Source organism: Mus musculus, chromosome 7 (assembly GCF_000001635.26).
Source record: "Mus musculus strain C57BL/6J chromosome 7, GRCm38.p6 C57BL/6J".
NCBI classification, from domain to species: domain Eukaryota; kingdom Metazoa; phylum Chordata; class Mammalia; order Rodentia; family Muridae; genus Mus; species Mus musculus.
In genome coordinates, this window is record NC_000073.6 from 6194709 (window position 1) to 6216689 (window position 21981).

At 46.7% G+C, this 21981-nt stretch overlaps 1 protein-coding gene across 1 annotated transcript; it reads left to right on the forward strand.

Moving 5' to 3' along the window:
* The first annotated feature begins 2381 nt into the window (after positions 1–2381).
* Galp (galanin-like peptide) lies at positions 2382–21429 on the forward strand. The gene is made up of 6 exons (NM_178028.2): positions 2382–2644; positions 8092–8176; positions 13758–13806; positions 16596–16676; positions 19129–19206; positions 21336–21429. The coding sequence occupies exons 2-6, from the start codon at positions 8093–8095 to the stop codon at positions 21395–21397; spliced, it is 354 nt and encodes a 117-aa protein (NP_821171.1). The 5' UTR covers positions 2382–2644; position 8092; the 3' UTR covers positions 21398–21429.
* The last annotated feature ends 552 nt before the right edge of the window (positions 21430–21981 follow it).

The window sequence follows — 21981 nt, forward strand, 5'->3', positions numbered from 1 at the left end:
CCTCCCTTCTCTTGACTGTTCCCCTCCCTCCCTTCTTCCCTCCCTGTGGTCTCTAGGTAACCTCCTCTAGGTGTCCATCCCATAGCCTTCTGTCCTTTGTCCTGATGACATCACCTCCCATCCTCTCTTCTCTTTCCCAGAAAAGCCATTTACAGTTCTTGTCATTTTATTCTTCCTGAGAGTCCTCCTCCTCCTCTCCCTCTTCCTCCTCCTCTTCCTCCTCCCCCAGATCTGAGGTCACACAAAGGAAACTGCAGCCCAACAGCTCTCATCCATGCCTTTCCTTGACTTGACATTTTTCAGCCAGAACAAGAAGGAACAGGGGCTGGTTCCAGAAGCACTTTAGGTGCGGGGAAGGGGGGAGGGAGGTAGAGGGGGTGGCTGATGTAAAGAGAGAAGAAAGTGCTCCATGGTCAGTGGGATATGGGAGGGAAAGGGGGCCCTTTGGCAGAGAGGAAGAGACAGAACTCCAAGAGAACCCAGACTTTTTTTTTACCATCTCTCTGGGAGCAAATGGCATTGCCAGGAGTTATACCCCCCACACACACTCCCACCCTCACCCCCAGTTTCCTCTCAAAATTGGCTGCTGTCCAGGGCAAAGAGGGAGAGAAAGGAAGAGAAAGATAATAACAAAAGCAAGGAGAGAGCTGGAACACACACAGTGGTCCCATAAGTTGCTCACCCTACAGCTGTATTGAGATCCAGGAGCTATCTGCTCTAGGAAATTATTGGCCAGTGAGATAGCTCATTGGGGGAGTGTGCTAGCCATCAAGGCAGTGAGATAGCTCATTGGGGGAGTGTGCTAGCCATCAAGGCAGTGAGATAGCTCATTGGGGGAGTGTGCTAGCCATCAAGGCAGTGAGATAGCTCATTGGGGGAGTGTGCTAGCCATCAAGGCAGTGAGATAGCTCATTGGGGGAGTGTGCTAGCCATCAAGGCAGTGAGATAGCTCATTGGGGGAGTGTGCTAGCCATCAAGGCAGTGAGATAGCTCATTGGGGGAGTGTGCTAGCCATCAAGGCAGTGAGATAGCTCATTGGGGGAGTGTGCTAGCCATCAAGGCAGTGAGATAGCTCATTGGGGGAGTGTGCTAGCCATCAAGGCAGATGACCTGACTTTAATACCCAGGACTCATATGATGGGTTGTCCTCTGACCTCCACACGTGTGTTATGGCATATGATTACCACAAATAAATAAATAAGTGATGGAATTTTAGAGAATATATGTGTGCGCATGGGTGAGTGTACCTGTATGCACACACAAAGGCCACAAGAGGGTGCTGTGTGTCCCTTCTCACCACTCTCCACATAAGCCTTTGAGGTAGCATCTCTCCTAGAACCCAGGACTCATTCTTTTTCTTGGTTAGGCTGGTGATCTGCCTGTTTCTGTCTATCCACCCCTTGTCCCAAATTGAAGCAGGGAATATAGGAGGATATAGGACATCTGGCTTGTTACATGGATCCTGGGGTCCAAATTCCTTGGACCTCGTGATTGTGCAGCAAACACACTTAACATCTGTGCCACCTCTCCAGTCCCTTATTTTGTTCCGTGGTTGGTTGAGTCAGGGGTTCACTAAAGACCAGACTGGCCTGGAACTCATGAGCCTCCAGCCTCAGTCCCCAAAGTGCTGGGATTACATGTGTGCGCAAGCCTTCCGGGCTGAGAGGTGGTGACGCACACCTTTAATCCAGGCAGTCAGAAAGCAGCAGCAGGTGGATCTCTGTGAGTTCAAGGCCAGTCTGGTCTACAGAAGGAGTTTCAGGACAGCTGGCACTACACAAAACTCTGTCCTGGAAAACAAACAAAAAGAACAACCACAAAAAATAACTATGAGCTTTCAAAGTCAGCTCCAGGAGCCATTTTTAGAATGAGGTTCATGGAGAAAGGAAACACTGAGAAACACAGACAGACAGACAGATGTACACATGCATGTGCACGCATGTACACACACACACACACAAAGAAGAAAGGACCTTTATTATACATGCAACAGAAGACACAGGTCAAACTAGGTGTGATAATAGCTATTATAAAACTTGGAGGTGTAGGAGAATCAAGAGTTCAAAGTCATCCTCTGCTGAAACTGGAGTTGAGGCTAGCCTAGGCTACAGATACCCTATGTCAAAACAAGAACAACAAAGAAACACAAGGGGATCTGAGATGGCTCATTAGGTAAGGTACTTGATGGCAAGCTGTCACGACAAATTGAGTTCCATTCCTGGGACCTACGTGGCTGAAGGAGGAAACCAATACTCACAAGTTATTCTCTGACCCCCAGCACACACACACACACACACACACACACACGATGAAAACAAAACAAACAAACAAACAGAAAACCACAAAACACAGGTTAGAGAGACCATAAAGAGGCAGTGAAGGAAAGACAGTCTCAAATCAAGGACCTGCCAGCAATGGCTGTGGCAGAGAAATGTTTTCTGCCACAAGGCACCTTTGTCTGACCTCACACTCCAGTTAAGGAACTCTGAAGTGGATGAGTCGTCCTCTCTGCCTCCATCCTCACTAGCCCGCCCACCCTTGTCTCTCTCCCTAACCTCCTCATTCTCCTCAGAAGCTCACAAACCAGGATCCCCGCTGCTGCTGAGAGCCGCCCAGCCCAGCCGGTGCTGCCAGCTCCACACAGGTTAGAGCCTGGGCTGGAGGGAGGGGAGGCTGGGGGATCTGACAGCAGTGATGGTAAAAGCATCTCAGAGACTGGCAGGGCCATGACAGGATGGGGCAGTAGGGAAGATGGGGCATCGAGCATGGGTCGGTAGGAAGGTATGCACAGAGAAGCAGAGAGGAGGAGCGTGGGTATGGTCAAATTCCACGTGCGTGGTAGTGGGTCTGAGAAACATGGGTAAAGGTGGATAGAGGAATATTTTGCTTGCTTCCTTGATTTTTTTTCCTTTTTATTACATTAGTTACTAATTTGGGGTGTGTGTGTGCTCACTTATGTCCCACAGCACGACTGTGGAGCTCAGAAGACGACTCGTAGGGATCAGTTCCCTCCCTATACCTCTGCAGCTCCTGGGAATTGAACTCAGGTCCATCAGGCTTGGCAGCAAGCACCTTCACCTGCTTAGCTGACCTCTGTTTTTCAGGCAGGATCTTATGTAGTCCAGGATGGCTTCAAATTTGCTCCATGGAAGAAAATGACCTTGAATTTCTAATCCTCCTGCCTCTGCCTCTGGAGTGTTGGGGTTATGGGTGTACAACACCACCATACCTGACTCTGGAGAGCCTTATGCTGTTTTTTTTTTTTTTTCTGGTCTCAGTGTTCTATCAGTAAGCTGTCTATACCACACATTGCAAACCCATGGATTCAAATAATCAAAAATTAAAAATAACCAGGGAAAGCTAGTTAAATGGCTAAACTGGTGAAGGTGGTTGGAGCTAACCCCAATGACCTGGAATTTGATTCCTAGGAGTGGGAGGGGGAGCTGTCCTCCAAACATGGACATTTTTCTTATGTTTCCTTAAGGACACAATGTTGCATTATTTACAGGGGATTTTTTATTTTCAATGTTCTAGGCGACACTGCCCAGAGGCAATCTAAGTATATAGGAGGGGGCTGGAGAGGTGGCTTGGCAGTTAAACACAATGGCTGTTCTTGCAGACGACCTGGGCTCCGTTTCCAGTACCCACATCAAGCAGCTCACAGTCAATTGTAATTTTAGTTCTAGAGGCTCTGACCCCTGTCCCTAGGGCAGAGGTGCAGAGGTTCTATGCAAAAGGGTCTAGAAGAATGGCAGATGTGGGTATCCGTGGGGAAGGGTCTCATGAGTACTGAAGACAGGTGTACATACTTGTACATTTTCTCTCAACCAACTCTCTCGTTTCCTTCCTTCCCCTCCTGCTTTCCTACTTACTTCTGAGTGCTGCCTGTGTAGAGGTCAGAGGACAACCTGAGGTGTTGAAACTCACCCTTTGCCTTGTTGTGGGCAGGGTCTCTTGTTTGCAGCTATGGAGCTGTGAACACCAGGGGAACTGGCTGTGAGCCTCAGGGCACTTTCCTGACTTCCCCCTCCATCCATCTCAGTGCAGGACAACTGGAATCCAGATGCACATCCCTGCAACTTGCTGCTACATGAGTCCTGGGGCCTCAAGCTTGCCAAGTGAACACTTTGTTTATTCACTAAACCATCTCCCCATTCTACATGCGCTTTGTTTTTGTTTTCTCTCTCTTCTCCTTCCCTCCCTCTCTCCCTTCTATTCCCTCCTTCCCTCCTTACCTAAGATTTATTTAATTTATTTTATTTTATGTGCATGTATGTCTGCATGCCTGCCAAGGCCAGAAGGTGATACAGGATTCCCTAGAACTGGAGTCAGAAGACATTGTGAGCTACCTGGTGTAGGTTCTGGGACAGAACCCAGGTTTTTCACAATAGTAGCAAATATTTTTGTTTTCTTTCTTTCTTTCTTTCTTTCTTTCTTTCTTTCTTTCTTTCTTCCTTCCTTCCTTCCTTCCTTCCTTCCTTCCTTTCTTTCTTCCTTTCTTTCTTTCTTTCTTCCCTTCATCCCTTCCTTCCTTCCTCTTCCTCCTCCTCCTCCTCCTCCTCCTCCTCCTCCTCCTCCTCCTCCTCCTCCTCCTCCTCCTTCTTCTTCTTCTTCTTCTTCTGGTTTTTTTGGGACAAGGTTTCTCTGTATAGCCCTGGCTGTCCTGGAACGCACTGTGTAGAAGAGCAGGCTGGCCTAGAACTCAAAAATCTGCCTGCCTCTGCCTCCCAAGTGCTGGGATTAAAAGCGTGCGCCACCACTGCCCAGCTTTTTTTCTTTTTCTTTTCTTTTCTTTTCTTTTTTTTAAGTTTGTTTGTTTGTTTATTTATTTATTTATTTATTATATGTAAGTACACTGTAGCTATCTTCAGACACTCCAGAAGAGGGCATCAGATTCTGTTACAGATGGTTGTGAGCCACCATGTGGTTGCTGGGATTTGAACTCAGGACCTTTGGAAGAGCAGTCGGCACTCTTAACCACTGAGCCATCTCACCAGCTCCCCTTGTTTTATTTTTCAAGATGGGGTTTCTCTAGGTAGCTACTGAGTGCTGGACTCAGTCCATCTCCCAACCTCAGAAGAATCAGGGTTCCAGTACTCAGGTGGGCAAGGAGTCAGAGGCGAGTGTGGCAAACAGATAGGAACACAAGGGAGTGTTGATCTGAATGTAATTTTTCAAAGGGAGCATCAGATTTATAATACAGAAGAAAAACAAGGAAGCTAGGCAATACATCAGCCAAGGTACATCAAGATGCATAATGATGTCTTTACACAAAACAGAGAAAATGTATACATAAAAGCTAGAAGGAACCAGACATTGTTTACAACTGAGATAAAATCAGCCATATCTAAAATCAGCTATTCACAGGAGCCAGGTAAAAGGGCTAATACGCCCAGGTGCAGTAATAGTCTACTGTTAAACCCACCACCAGGGGTCCCTTAATAAATACCTAATTATGCTATTCCTCTGGGCCTAGAGAAAAACATGCACCAGGGGAGTTCCTTTCTACTAACCCTTTCATGAACAATACAATACTCTAGTTCCTCCTTAAACCACAACCCTCCTTCTTCCTAGACCATTGTAAATTCCTGCATATGGAAGTGACTCGGCTGTTATTCTAAGTTTACTTTGTGGAATTAGCTCTGAGATTTTTAGCTCTTATCCAGTAAAATACTGCAAGAAAATATGCAAGACCCTCCACACTATCACAGGGACAAATCTGGTTATGGGACACCAGAGACTCTCCAGGAGACAAGTTTCCATAAAACTTTTTGCCTCAGGACTGTGGCCAAGCTTTCAGACTTGCCATGCAGACTTCACTGGAGTAGGTGTGGCAGGTAGCCCTGGCTGTCTTGGAATACACTCCATAGACCAGGCTGTCCTTAAATTTAGAGATTGGCCTGCCTCTGCCTTTGCCTCCTGAGTGTTGGGATTAAAGATGTTTGCAACCACCGCCTAGCTATTTCGAGTGTTCTTAAACACTGAGCCATCTCTCCAGCCTCATCTCTTTTTTTCTAATTATTTATTTGTGTGTGTGTGTGTGTGTGTGTGTGTGTGTGATACCAGAGGAGTGTTTCAGGCTCCCTGGAGTTGAAGTTACAGGCAATTGCAAGCTTCATTGTGCATGCTGAGAACCAAACTGGGTCCTCTGGAGGAGCCACAGGCACTTTTAACTGCTAAACCATCTCTCCAGGCTCTGTCTGTCTGTCTGCCTATCTTTCATTTTTCATTCATTTTTTAAAGCAGTGTCATATATCCTAGGTTGGCCTAAAATCCAAGGATGAATTTGCACTCCTGACCCTCCTTGTACATCTGGAGTGCTGGGATGTTATGTGTGCAGCCTGGCCCTTGCTATATTTAAACACATATTTCAAAATGAGGCTCACAAAAACAACAGCAACAACACACAAAAAAAAGTCTTAAACCAGATGTGGTATGTACCTGTAATTCCAACACTCCAGAGTGGAGGAGGGAGGATCAGAGTTTGAAGCAAGACTGAGTTTAAAAAGTGAGATCTTTGTAGGTTTATCCTGTAGTACAAGCCTGCCATCCCAGTCACTAAAGACGTTGAGGTAGGAGGATAAAAGTCCCATGCCAGCTTGGGCTACAGAAAGAATTCAAGGCCACCCTGAGAAAATCAGTGAGATTCTGTTTCAAAATAAAACAAATTAAAAACATACCAGGGATATAGATAGTTCAATAATAAAGCAAATGCCCTGGGAGCTGGGGGCGTGGCTCAGTGGTAGAGCCCCTGCCTAGAATCCCCCAGTGAGGGGCTGGGGGCGTGGCTCAGTGGTAGAGCCCCTGCCTAGAATCCCCCAGTGAGGGGCTGGGGGCGTGGCTCAGTGGTAGAGCTCCTGCCTAGAATCCCCCAGTGAGGGGCTGGAAGTGTGGCTCAGTGGTAGAGCTCCTGCCTAGAATCCCCCAGTGAGAGGCTGGGGGCGTGGCTCAGTGGTAGAGCCCCTGCCTAGAATCCCCCAGTGAGGGACTGGGGGCGTGGCTCAGTGGTAGAGCTCCTGCCTAGAATCCCCCAGTGAGGGGCTGGAAGTGTGGCTCAGTGGTAGAGCCCCTGCCTAGAATCCCCCAGTGAGGGGCTGGGGGCGTGGCTCAGTGGTAGAGCCCCTGCCTAGAATCCCCCAGTGAGGGGCTGGGGGCGTGGCTCAGTGGTAGAGCCCCTGCCTAGAATCCCCCAGTGAGGGGCTGGGGGCGTGGCTCAGTGGTAGAGCCCCTGCCTAGAATCCCCCAGTGAGGGGCTGGGGGCGTGGTTCAGTGGTAGAGCCCCTGCCTAGAATCCCCCAGTGAGGGGCTGGGGGCGTGGCTCAGTGGTAGAGCCCCTGCCTAGAATCCCCCAGTGAGGGGCTGGGATGTGGCTCAGTGGTAGAGTCCCTGCCTAGAATCCCCCAGTGAGGGGCTGGGATGTGGCTCAGTGGTAGAGCCCCTGCCTAGAATCCCCCAGTGAGGGGCTGGGATGTGGCTCAGTGGTAGAGCCCCTGCCTAGAATCCCCCAGTGAGGGGCTGGGGGCATGGCTCAGAGATAGAGCCCCTGCCTAGAATCCCCCAGTGAGGGGCTGAGGCACAGCTCAGTAGTGCAATGCTTGTGTATGACAAGTCCTAAATTCAATTTCCACTTACTTACCACCACCCCTATCTATACACACAAAAGACAGAAAGAGAAGGGATGCCAAAAGAAACAAATAACAGATCAAAATGTTCATTTTATTTTATTTTTTTCTGTGACATATTTAAAATAAAAAGACTTTTATCTACCGACTGCTGGTCCATAGTGATCCTGTCATAATGCATCATGTGGCTCCACTCACCTGGCTGTAGACACTGTGTGCTAGTGCGTGCGTGTGCAAGTGCGTGCGTGTGTGGCCCCACTCACCCGGCTGTAGACACTGTGTGCGAGTGCGTGCGTGCGTGCGTGGCCCCACTCATCCGGCTGAAGAACACTGTGTGCGTGTGCGTGTAGATCAATCGCACTCAATAAAGTTCTTCAAACAGAGTGCCACGCACCCCTGCTTTGGAGACTAACTTTCCATCTGTCTCTGTAGCATTCCTCAGCTGTGTGCTGTGCTCTTTCCGCTCCAGGATGGCCTGCTCCGTACATCTGGTCCTCTTCCTCACCATCTTGCTGAGCCTGGCAGAAACACCGGAATCTGCACCTGCTCACAGGGTAACAGCTTTCTTCATTGCTCCCCCGCCCCCGGAAAGGTTTCAAACCTTTTCTGCTCTGATCCAGGGGGAGCTGGGGAGTTAGGGGACAAGCAAATGCTGTGACACTGAGAATGACAGGAACTGACATCGTCAACATGACCCCAGGAGTGGAGTAGAGCACAAGAGAAAAAAAATAGTATTGGAATTTAGTTTATTCAGCCCAGTGTTATGGCACCTAGCAATTATCCCAGCATTCAGGAAGCAGAGACAGAAAAATTCTGTGTTCAAAGCCAGGGACAGCATAGTAAGATTCTACTTAAATCAATAGGAAAGGGAAAGAGAAAAAAGGGTGATGGGCATAACTCAGTTGATGGAGCACTTGCCAGCATGCAAGAAGCTCTGGGTTCCATATCCACAGCTCTGGGCATAGTAGAGTATGCCTCCAATACCAGCATTCTCACAGAAGAGGAGGGGGGTCAGGAATGGAAGACCAACTGCCACTACTACTAGTAGTATTCATGAACTAGTAGTATTGAGGCTAGCCTGGACAACATGAAACCCAGTCTGAAGGAAAAATAAAATAAAGAAGAGGACTGACAAGATGGCTCAGTGGGTAAAGTGCTTGTGGCATAAGCCTGATGACTTGAGTTTGATCAGGAGAGGACTGACCTCTGAGAATGGTGCTCTGACCTCCAGAAGCATGGTGGATGATGTGTGCCTGGCATCCCAGATCCCAGGAGGCTGGGGCAAGATTCCTATTAGACAGCAGCCTTTATACCCAGTCTCAAAAACAACAAACAGAAATAGACCAGGTGTGGTGCCCTTGCCTTTAATCCTAGTACCAAGGAGGCAAGGGTAGGCTGAGCCCTGAGAAATTGATATAAACAGTGGAGAGTCAGGCCCAGCATGCTTGGATGGTTTTTTTGTTTTGTTTCGTTTGTTTTGTTTTGTTTTTGAGACAAGATTGCTGTTGGAGAACTGGGTAGTGGTGGCACACGCCTTTAATCCCAACACTCTGGAGAGAGGCAAGAGGATCTCTGAGTCCCAGGCCAGTCTGCTCTACATAGAAAGTTCCAGGACAGCCAGGGCTACATAGAAAGACCCTGTCTCAAAACAAAACTTAAAGATATTTCTCCCAGGCTGACCATCATTTCCCCATGGGCCTCAAAATGACCAAGACCTGAACCTCCTAATTTTACCTTGGGAGTTCTGGGATTACAGGGGTGTACTGAACACCCAGTTTTATGTGGTGCTGGGACTCAAACACAGGGCGTCATGGATGTTAGGAAGGCAATCTACAGACTGAGCGACATCCCTAGGCTATACCTCCAAAGGTTTTGTCAAGTTATAACTCACTGTGAGGTTAATGGGTTGAGCCACTCTTAGGCTGAACAGCTCTCGCTTAGGTGGATTTACCAGAACCACGTCACATGACCTACAGACAGCATCTGAATACTCAGTTACTGCAGCTGAGGACATTGCAAGCATTCTAAGCTTGTAAATCACTAGGAGAATAAGAACATTTTCACAGAGCCGGGTGTGGTGCTCTCAGCACTTGGAAGGCAGATGCAGGAGAGATGAGAAGGAAGTTCAAGGTCACCCTGGACTACATAGCAAGTGCAAATCCCTTCTTAGCCTTTGTCTAAGAGCAAGTGTAGCAAAGTCAAGGCCAGCCTGGGCTACATGAGATCCTTGTTACACTTTGTCTGTTGTGGGCCATGAGGGAGGCAAGAGAATACACCAGCGGGTTCCTCAAACAGCAAAATCTTTCATTATTCGCACCACATAATTCATTTTTTATTATTCACACCAAGTGATGGAAGTCGCTGATCCACGAGAACTGCCAAACAAGGACTCAGGAGGCTTGTTTCTTCTGACAGCCTGAGTAGGGGCGAAAGCAGGGTTTATAAGCATAAAACCCACAAACATCTGGTCCAAGTTACAGTTATCATTCTCATCGGTCAGAACCTGGGGGTCGGGGACTTTCCCCAGCATTCCCTTATTCTCAACTGACATTGAATGTAAGTGGTTTTGTCCAACTGATCAAATTCATTCCTTCGTTCTGTTGTTAGGAACAGGCATTATGTTTGGGGAACTACTGTTGCTTAGAGAGGGGGTTGGCTAGCTTAGGCAAAATGGAGTCTGAAGTCAAAATGGCAGTACTTATGACAAGTTTCTTGGGGCTGGAGAGATGGCACAGTGCTTAAGAGCACTGACTGCTCTTCCTAAGTTCAAATCCCAGCAACCACACAGTGGCTCACAACCATCCGTAATGAGATCTGATGCCCTCTTCTGGAGGGTCTGAAGACAGCAACAGTGTACTTACATATAATAATAAATAAATAAATAAATAAATAATCTCTTTTAAAAAAAGACAAGTTTCTTTATTTGTTCCCAACACCCTGTCTCAAATAATTGAAGACAAAAGAATAATAATAACAACAAAATATCTTCACTATACATAGCCATACAAATGATAAGCCGCGGGAGGTAATGTATTTATCTATCAATAAAGTAGTCCCACAAACTGCATTTTACAATGCATTGGACTCTCCACCATAACTATTTCATTTTCCTTTGTCAGTTAAAAAGATGCTAAGAGGGGAACCAGAGAGATTTCTTAGTGGTTAAGAATGACATCTCTTAGCCAGGCGTGGTGGCACATGCCTTTAATCCCAGCACTTGGGAGGCAGAGGCAGGCAGATTTCGAAGTTCGAGGCCAGCCTGGTCTACAGAGTGAGTTCCAGGACAGCCAGGGCTATACAGAGAAACCCTGTCTCGAAACAAACAAACAAACAAACAAACAAACAAAACCAAAAAAGAATGGCATCTCTTTTTTAAAGGATCAGAGTTCAGCTCCCAGGCACCCATGTCAGGTGGTTTACACGTAAGAAAATACATCTTCTTTAAAATGCTAAACAGGACAAAAAATATAAGAGGTCAGTATTTGGCTTCTTGAGATTTGAAGCCTGACTGACCTTCATAACTGGGTCCTTGTCAACACATCCCTCTCCCTTCCCTTTCTCCCCCTCTTCCTTCTTTTCATTTTTCCAGATAGGGTGGTGGTTCTCAGTATCATGGGTCATGACCCCCATATATCAAATATCCTGCATATCAGATATTTACACCACGATTTATAACAGCAGCAGAATTACAACTGGAGTAGTAATGAGAAAATTTTATGGTTGTGGGATATCACAAGATAAGGAGCTATATTAAAGGGTCACAGGTGTTATGTGTTATGAAGTTCAAGAATCAGTGAACCATAGGGTCTCATGTAGGCAGGCTGGCATCAAATTAAATAATTGAAGATAACTTATTTTTGTTTGTTTGTTGAATTAGGGTATCTCTCTATAGCTTTGGCTGTCCTGGAACTCAATATCTAAACCAAGCTGGCCTGGAACTAGAGAGGTCCACCTGCCTCCACGTCCTGAGTTAATCTGCTTCTAAGGATATCCTTGAGCTCCTGATCTTCATGCCTTCACCCCCTCGGTGCTTTATTACAGGATTACAGATTTCTTTCTCTCTCTTTTTTTTAAAGATTTATTTATTTATTATATGTAAGTACACTGTAGCTGTCTTCAGACACTCCAGAAGAGGGCATCAGATCTCATTACAGATGGTTGTGAGCCATCATGTAGTTGCTGGGATTTAAACTCACGACCTTCAGAAGAGCAGTCGGTGCTCTTAACCGCTGAGCCATCTCTCCAGCCCCATGGATTACAGATTTTTTAATTCAGTGCTGAGGACCGAACCCAGGGATTCATCTTTGCTAGGCAAGTGCTCTACTAACTGAGCCACAGCCTTGGTTAGCCTCATTTATTTAGTTATTTAGTTTTTATTCTGAGGTAGCATTTCACTGGGCTGTCCAGGCTGGCTTTGGACTTACTCAGTAGCCCAGGAAGGTCAGCCTTGAATTTAGAATTCTCCTTTCTCAAACCTCCGGAAGAGCTGAGATAGTAGACCTGAACCACCAGGTCTGGCTCTCAGCATACTTTACAGATTATAATAGCACACTGTTAACTCCAAGCACCGAGATGTACCATTGTTCTTTGAACTCATCCATCTCTCTTCACAGAAACTTTTTTTTTTTGAAACAAGGTTTCTTTCTCTGTGTAGTCCTGGGCTTTCCAGAACTGACTCTGTAGATCAGGCTGGCCTTGAACTCAGAGATAGCCACCTGCCTCTGTGTCCAAGTGCTGGGGTTATAGGCATGTGCCACCACTATCTGGCTTCACAGAAACTTTATATGAAGTGTGTAGGGAGCCTCGGAGTCAGTTCAAGATACCCTAAGACTAAGCTCTCAGTACAAAGGAGATTTATTTGCCCTAGAGTGACAGAGGGCAAAGATAAGGGACAAAGATAGAGGACAAGGGAGAAGGGGAAGGGAACAAGGGAGAGGGGAGAAAAGGGGAAAGGGGGATTTTAAGGGGTATTTGTCCCTAGGGACATAGGACTGCCTGTGGATAGAGAGGACACAGATGTGGCCTGAAGGTAAATGGCGCTTTATAAAGATAAAATGGGAAACCCTGTGTTTAGGGAGAGTTGTTTAACTTTGCTTGGGCGTGTTAATTAGGGGGGCTTTTGATTGCTGCACTTTAGTCTCTTGGTAGCTAGGCTTTGGGAGTCAGCCACAGGAAGAATTGGCCAAATAAGAGAATAGACCTTGGAGGCTAGCTTTAGAATGTAGTCTAAGGGTTATTAGCAAGGCAGAGGGAGAGAAGGAGAAAGGCAAGGCCTGCCAGAGCCATGTTTGACATGCTCAGGCTGGCTGGCTAGGGTCCCCTCATGGTAGGGTCAACGTTGTGGTGTGTCCACCAGGGAAGTCTTTATTAGCCAGCCAGTGGCTACACTGATTGTCTGGGATCCCAGTGTAGCCCCGGGCCTTTCTCAGGGTGAGTTTTTAAGTACGTAACAGGATCAGTCAGCAAAACTACAGAAGCTAAAAAAAAAGCAAGTTAGTACATTTGTTACCTTCCCAGAGCTCTGATGGATAAGGTCCTCACCTTGGCTTTAGCAGGTGGTGCTGTGTACACGCTGAGTTCATGGCTAGCATAGTACATTGGTAACAGAGTATGTTGTGTTAAGGTGTGTGTGGGGATTACTAAGGGCCTGTTACAGTCAACCCCCAATGTCCTCCCTCAGCATCTGCTCTTGAAGCAAGGCTTTCCAAATCTTCCCTTCCATTCCAAGCTGTCATATTGTAAACATCGTGTTCCTTACACTCTGTCTATCTGTCTGTCTATCGTGTGTGTGTGTGTGTGTGTGTGTGTGTGTGTGTGTGTGTGTGTGCTATACAGAGAGAGTTTGGAGGTCGTAAGATAACCTGCAGGAGTCACTTCTCTTCTACCAAGTGGGTCTTGGAGATGAAAGTCATTCTTGGTATAAAAGCGCCATAACCATTGAACCACCCTGCCCGGGTCTTCCGCTTGCTGGATTGTAGGAAGTCCTACTTGCACAGGACTGAAACAGGGACTAAGAAAAGCTGTGTGTGTGTCACTGGCTAGTAGTATTGAGGTGGCATGGTGACCTGCATCCCCCTAGGCTTGGGGAATCTTGGCAATTTTCTGTCTGAGTCCTCACTTCTCTATCCCTTCCAGGGACGAGGAGGCTGGACCCTCAATAGTGCTGGTTACCTCCTGGGTCCTGGTAAGTGATTTTTCTCCACACTCCATCCCTCACTTGTGCCTACCTAATGCCAGTGGCTTTGTGTCCCTGCACAGACACTAGATCAGTTGTTTTCTATGACATCTCTATGACTGAAATACCTGATGAGGGTAGAAAGATTACCGTAATCAAGGCTTGGGGAGCCAGCATGCATCATGGAAGTGGGAGAGTGTGGAAGAAGCCACAGATCACTGTGTAGCCAGAACTATGGGTCAGACTACAACCTTCAAAGGCTCACCCTTAGAGATCTCTTTTCTTCAGTCAGGCTCCACCTCCTAAACGTTCTATAACCTTCTAGAAATCCCAGGGGAATGAACAAGTATTCAAAACATGAGACCATGGGAGATGGCTCAGGTTCAAACCATAGCATCCAAAACTAGATAGGTCTGAAGGGTTGGTCCAGGTGGAAGGCTAGGTACAGAGCCTGTTGGGGGTTCAAATCTCAGCTCTGCCACTTGCTTCATGTTCAGGATTAATCTCACTGAGCCTCCATTTCTGGCTTTGAAATGGGGAGGACACTGGTGGTCCCCATATTCATGAGAGAGTTTATGAGGCCTAATTAAGTTAGGTAGAGTTCCTGCCCAGCACACTGAAAACCTTGGGTTTGATGCCCACAATAGTGTAAGGTTAGGTGTATCACAGACCTGTAATCTCAGCACTTGAGAGGTAGAGGCAAGTGGATCAGGGGAGCAATGTCATCATAAGCTACTTAGGGAATCTGAGGCTAGCCTGGGGTACCTGAGACCCTGCTTTAAAAAATAATAATTAAGCGCCGGGCGTGGTGGCGCACGCCTTTAATCCCAGCACTTGGGAGGTAGAGGCAGGCGGATTTCTGAGTTCGAGGCCAGCCTGGTCTACAAAGTGAGTTCCAGGACAGCCAGAGCTATACAGAGAAACCCTGTCTCGAAAAACCAAAAAAAAAATAATAATAATAATTAAAATAATAATAATAAAAAAGAGCTCCAGCAAGATTGCTGAGTAGGTAAAGACACTTGCAGCCTGATGGTGCAAACTCATGGCCTGAGTTTGATCCTAAAACAAGACGACTCAGTGGATGGATAAAGACATTTCCCTCCACATCTGACATCCTGGGTTCCAGCCCCCAGTACCCACAGGGTGGAAGGAGGGAAGCAGTTGCTACAGATGTCTTCTGCCTCCCACACGGGTGACTTGGCATGAATGCACCTATACATATAAACACACACGCAATAAATAAATGCCCCAATGAATGCAATTTTTAAAAAAGATTTATTCATTTATTATATGTAAGTACATTGTAGCTGTCCTCAGATACTCCAGAAGAGGGCATTAGATTTCGTTATGGATGGTTATGAGCCACCATGTGGTTGCTGGGATTTGAACTCGGGACCTTCAGAAGAGCAGTTGGCGCTCTTAACTGCTGAGTCATCTCACCAGCCCCAGTGAACAAAATTTTTAACAAATGGATTAAGCAGCTCTGGCACACAGTGGGTACCATACCATCCTCCCAACTATGCCTGAGGCTAGGCTCTGTTTGTTAGAAATAAAACAGGGTCCGGTGAGGTGTGGTTCCTTTAATCCTAGCACTCAGGAGACAGAGGCAAGTAGATCTCTGTGAGTTCAAGGTCAGTCTGGTCTACAGAGTGAGTTCCATGATAGCCAGGGCTACATTCAAGAATCTGTCCCAAATTTAAAGGAAGTGGGCAGAAGTCATGTGTTCGTGTTTATAAACTATGCTCTGCACTTAGTCAGACACTGACATTCATGGCTGATGCTTGGCTTTGCACAATTATAAATCAAACTGCTTCACTTTTCCTATCTCAAGTCTCCAGTCCTTTTATTATGAAATGAGAATCTTTGTTTCTCACAGGCTTCTCTCAGGAATCTATGCATACTCAGGTTGGAGGCCAACAAGATGGCTAAGTGCATAAGAGGGCTTGTTGGCAAGCCTAAGGACCCAAGTTCAATCCCCAGAAGGAGCAAACTGACTCCCATAAGTTGTCCCATAGCATGTGCACTGCCCCTACCTCTCCCTCTGTCTGTCTCTGTATTTTCTGAGAGACAAACTTACATTTTAAGTTTTAATCACTGTGCCAAATAGATCCATGACACAAAAATGCCTCTCACTTGTAAGCCCCTTGCCCAAGGACAGATACTTCCTGGAATGCTAGAGGCTATTGTTTATTGTAATAAGCTTTCTGTTTTCATGCCCCTAAACAAATTTGTCTGACCCAATTGCATGGGATGTACCTGATCACATATAAGTGGATATAATATAATATAATTGGTCTTTAAAGCCTCTGCAAAATGTGACTTGGAGCCATTTTCTGAGAACTCAGGAAAGGACCTGGCCAGAGTCCATCATCCTGGCTAGTATTTAGTTAAAGCTTGCTTTAATTGTGCCTCAAAATTGTGGTTGTGGTTTATTCTCACCCAAGTGGAGGATTCTAGGATTCCCTCTCTCCGTCTCCCGCCCCCCATTCACAAAACTAACAAATAAATAAATGTAAAAAAAAAAAAAAAAAAAAAACTGCTCATGTTGCCATGACAACATGTCAGAAAGAATTGAAAATGTGAGATTTGAACCCAGACATAAGAGGTGTGTTACAACCCTAGTCTAAGCCATGCAGCAGTTCCTCCATGTAAGTTAGGTATGGCCGGTCAGCGTGTGTCCTGTCCTGCAGCTTTGGTTGGAGGGATTCTGCTAAATGCAAGAGGACTTGCTGTGACTCTGTGATGTCATACGCCATTCTATTGAACAGCTCTCCTGCTGTCTCCCGTCCCTTCCCTAGTCCTCCCCGTTTCCTCCAAGGCCGACCAGGGCAGGAAGAGAGACTCAGCTCTTGAGATCCTAGACCTGTGGAAGATCATTGGTGAGTAATTGCCCCTCTGTCTCCAGCATCTTCCTCCTCCAACTCACTGCTGCTTTGGAAACTGGTGAATGTGGGCTCTACTCCTCACTCTGTCTCTTCTCAGGTAGAGAAAATGGGGAAACAATGTAATCCTGTCAACTTTTTAATTTCTCCACAAGTAAAAATATAACCTCTATCTCCATTGGGTGTGGCGGTGCATACCTGTGCCCTCGTAGTTGGGATGTAGAGGCAAGAACATTAGGAGATTGTCACCCACAGCTACGTAGTGATCTCTAAGCCAATCTAGGTTACATGGTACCCTGTCTTAACACTGCCCTCCCCCAAGGGAAAATAGATGCAGTAAGATGGCTCAGTGGGTAAAGGCACTTGCTTGTCTAGCCTGGCCACTGAGCTCCATCTCCAGGACCTATAAGATGGAAGGAGAGGGCTGACTCACATAGTTTGCCTGTCCTCTGATCTACACACCTGTCACACACACACACGCACAGATATATACACATCATGATGGTGGTGTTGGTGATAATGATGATGATGATGAATGATCTAGGCTAGGCTTGAGAAGTGTTTGCTGTGCAAGAAGACCCAAGTTCAGAACCTACATCAAAAAGTTGGCAAGGTAGTATAAGTCTGTAATCTCAGTCCTGAATTCGCTGGCTGTTGGGAGCAGAAGGTCCTTGTGCCCACATCTCTCCAGAGAAACCAGAAATGTTAAGCACGCAACGGGAAAGAAAGCCCTGTTCTTCCATCCAGAAAGCTGAGAATTGATGAGATCCTGGTGCTATCCTGGTTGAGATCCTTGTGACCCACGTTATCTGTTGGGTCAGGCCTCAACAAGCTCCTGCAACTAAGACCGGAGGCTAGAGAGATGAGTCCTGAGTTCAATTCCCAGCAACCACATGGTGGTTCACGAAGACAGCTATAGCATACTCAGACATAAAAAAATAAATCTTTCTTTTTAAAAAGAAAAGATTAAAAAAAAAAAGTCTGGAGGTGGCTGATGATCTAAATGACTCTTACAGCCAGGGACTCCTCAAGCTCCCACAACCAGGCGCAGAGTTGGCTAATAGCCTGAATGACCAAGACCAGGCCAGATACTTCCCTAGGCCCTTAAGTTAGTACAGATAGTCTATCCTTAGAACCATCTTCTTTTTTAAAAAAAATTAAGATCCTCTCTTTTTAAATATTTTTGTATGTGTGTCTATCTATCTATCTATCTATCTATCTATCTATCTATTTAATGTATATGAGTACACTGTAGCTGTCTTCACACACACCAGAAAAGGGCATCAAATCCCATTACAGATGGTTGTGAGCCACCATGTGGTTGCTGGGATTTGAACTCAGGACCTCTGGAAGAGCACTCAGGGCTCTTAACTGCTGAGCCATCTCTCCAGCCCAGAATCCATCTTCTTGGAATAAATGACATGGACCCTGAGTGGGACTTCCATGTAATTACGCTTCCCTGTGCACTGGGAATTATATTATACTAGGAAAGACCCCACCCCAGCCCACCCCACCGCAGCCCACTCAGTAATACTGGGTTTACATACCTTGAGAATAAACCGCCTCTATCAGACTCTTTACGAGGTTTGCTCCAGGTTGATGAAGCCAATATGAACCAAGTTCAGATCACTCTCATCACAGTTCTCTTCTCTGTTCTCTTCACAGTTCTCTGCCTGACGCCTGTGAGCTCCAGGTTTAGTACCCAAATCCTGTCTCTAAAAGCTAAGGCAGAGAAAAATGGAGAAAAAAAAAAACCCTGGTGTTGGCCTTTGGCTTCCACAAACACAGAAGCACATGCTTATTTCCAAAACCCCAAACAATCCGGCACTCAGTAGGACTACAGCTCTTTCAAGACAGAGTCTGGGAAGCTGGCTAGGAGGGGATCAGGGCTTCCTGTCCTCCCTGTGAGGGAGTGCAGGACTTGACCTGAGCTGCCTTCTCGTTGTCGCCTGTAGGGGGCAGTGCTGACCAGATACAGATGCCAGGTTGGCAGCCAACCTGGGTTTTACTGACATTTGGAGCTGGGTACTTCTTGGCTCCCGAAGCCAATCCCAGGTGGGCACTGCAGCATACCTGGTTTCAATCTATCCGATGCTGAGAGTATTCCCTTTCCTCTCAGTCATGGCAATCCAAAACTTCTCTAGACACTGCTAAATGTCTCACCAGGGCAAAGATTCCAAGGAAATAAAGAAAGTGAATCCACGTTACGTGTATAAAGAGAGAATGTCATGGAGCCTTTGCATCTATCTATGTATCTATGTATCTATGTATCTATGTGTCATCTATCTATCTATCTATCTATCTATCTATCTATCTATGTGTCTATCATCTATCTAGGAGGGAAACTCAGTTCACCAGTCTTGGCAGCAAGTGCCTTTACTCTCTGAGCTGTCCCTACAGCCCCTCATGGTTATGTCAGTTGACCACGATGTCTTGTCCCTTTTCCTAGATGGACTTCCTTATTCCCACTCTCCAAGGATGACCAAAAGGACAATGGGAGAAACGTTTGTCAAAGCGAATACTGGAGGTAAACATGGGGTGCTCACTCTTCAGACCAGGCTGGTCTTGAACTCACAGAGATCCACCTTCCTCTGCCTCCCAAATGTTGGGATTAAAGGTGTGTGCCACCACCAACCGGCCTCATATTAATTTTTAAAAGTGTTATTATTTTATTTTTTAAATTGTGTATTTGTGTTCACAGCATTCAGGAGTGCATCAGATGATCTCCTGGAGCTGGAGTTACCGGTGGTTGTGAGCCGTCTGGTGCGGGTGCTGGGAACTGAACTAAGATCCTTTGCAAGATCAGAATGCATTCTTAGCTATTGAGCCATCTCTCCAGTACGTATTTATCTAGTGTGTGTGCGCGCGCGTGCGTGCGTGGTGTTCGTGACCTCCACAGTGTGAACAGGAAAGTCGGGTCAGGACAACTTGGTTCTTTCCTTCCACCTGTGGATCCCGGGGGATTCAACTCCAGGTACCAGGCGTAGTTACCAGGCGTAGTGGTCTGTTCCTTTCCCCACTGAGCTCCATGGCTCTATATGTTTCTTTGGGGGGGGGGAGGGTCATAAATTGATCTGTTAAACCAAACTTGGTGTAGTGGTATACACTTTAAATGCCAGCGCCTAGGAGGTAGAAGCAGGAGGATCAGTGACTTCCAGGTCGATCACAGTGAGTTCAAAGTCAACCTGGGACAACAGGAGACTCTGATCATAAGCAAAGTCAAGCAAACCACATCCAACATAAGCTCTGGGTGCACAGGGGCTACCTCTGGGTGTGGCTCGTGCACAGGGGCTACCTCTGGGTGTGGCTTGTGCACAGGGGCTACCTCTGGGTGTGGCTCGTGCACAGGGGCTACCTCTGGGTGTGGCTTGTGCACAGGGGCTACCTCTGGGTGTGGCTCGTGCACAGGGGCTACCTCTGGGTGTGGCTTGTGCACAGGGGCTACCCCTGGGTGTGGCTTGCTGTCTAGTAAAATGGGAGGTTTATCCTAGGTACTTGGCTGGGTGTGGTGGTGCATGCCTTTAGTCCTAGCACTTGGAAGGTATAGGCAGCGGAATTCTGTGAGCTAGAGGTCAGCCTGGTCTACATAGCGAGTTCCAGAACAGCCAGGACTACAAAGAGAGACCTTGTCTCTAAAAGCCAATAAATAAACAAACAAACAAGTTTTTAAATGAGTAAATAAATTTTAAAAAGGATAAAATTATTCAAGTGTGGGATATGCACCCCCATACATGAACATACTCCTCCCCCCCCCCCAACCAAGACAGGGTTTCTCTGTGTAGCCCTGTCTGTCCTGGAACTCACTCTGTACACCAGGCTGGCCTTGAACTCAAAGCTCCACCTGCCTCAGCCTCCTGAGTGCTGGGATTAAAGGGGAAATCACCACCAACTGGCTCGCATCCCCTTTTCTAACCACTAAGGACTTCATGTGGGCTCCCACCCCAGTTTTGCAGGCTTCCTCTGTAGGATCTTCACCCAACACTGTGTCTTTCTTGGATCTCAGTATTTTTCCTGTCCAAGTGAACACTCTTCCTCAGTCACAGTTTAATTCTTGGAAACCAGTACCCCATGGTTTTATTTCAACCATATCCGCTCCTTTGAGAAACGTAGGCTGGGGCTGGGGAGAAGAGCTCAGAGGGTTCTAGCAAACGTGATGACCTCAGCTCAGATCCCCAGTTCCCTCATAAATACTCCTGCGTTAGCCCTGTGGGGCAGAGGAGGTGGAGACAGAGAATCACAGCCACTTGCTGACTGCTGGCTTTGCTCCAGATTCAGTGAGCGACTCAGTCTCCAACGAAACAGAGATAGAACAGGACAACCAACATTTTCTCATAAGAGTAAACAAGCCCGCTCAGGGCCTCTGCATCATTAGTGGTGTGGAGAATTCAAAACCCACCTGTTAGGGTCAGTGAGGTGGCTCTGAGCTATCTGAGGGTAAAGTGCTTGCCCAGAAAGCCAGATAACTGGGGTTTGATTGCCACCATTCAAGTCAAGGTGAAAGTGGAGAGCTAACTCCACAAAGTTGAATTCTGACACACACACACACACACACACACACACACACACACACACTACTGCCATCACCATCACCACACATACGATGCTAATAAATAACATTAATTAAAAATTAACCCCCCTGTTGCTCTCCTCTTGCAGATATGCACATACTGGACAAGAATGTTCCCAAGGAAGAAGCCACCCTGGACTCAGAGAGTTAGCCATACCTCACTCCTCCTTCGTTTCCAGCTCATCCTCCCCCACCCACACCCACACCCACCCCTCCCCCACCCCCATCCCCAGGAAGTACTCTCAACACCTTTTGCTAAGACTAAGACACTACAACTATATCCCCAAATCTCACTAAGACATGCAATATTACAAGAATTATTCTGAAGTAATTCTGGAGTGTACCTGTTTTATTGATTGTTCTTGAGCCAAGTCTAAGATGTCATCATGGGACCCCAGAGATGACCCAGTGGTTAAGAACATGGTTTGCTCTTCCAGAGGACTTGAGTTCCCAACACACATATTATCAGGCTCAAAAACACCAATAATCCTGGCACCGGGAGCTTTGGTGCCTCTGGCCTCCATGGGCAGCTGCATTCACTTTCACAGATTCACGTACAGACACACATACATGCACATAATTTTAAAACAACGGTAATAAAAAATAAATCTTTTTTTTTAAGATAAATTGGGGGCTGGAGAGACAGCCCATGGTTAAAAGTATTTCCTGCTCTTACAAAGGACCCGTGTTCTATTTTAGCATCCATGTCCTGTGGCTCACAACTGCCTGAAACCC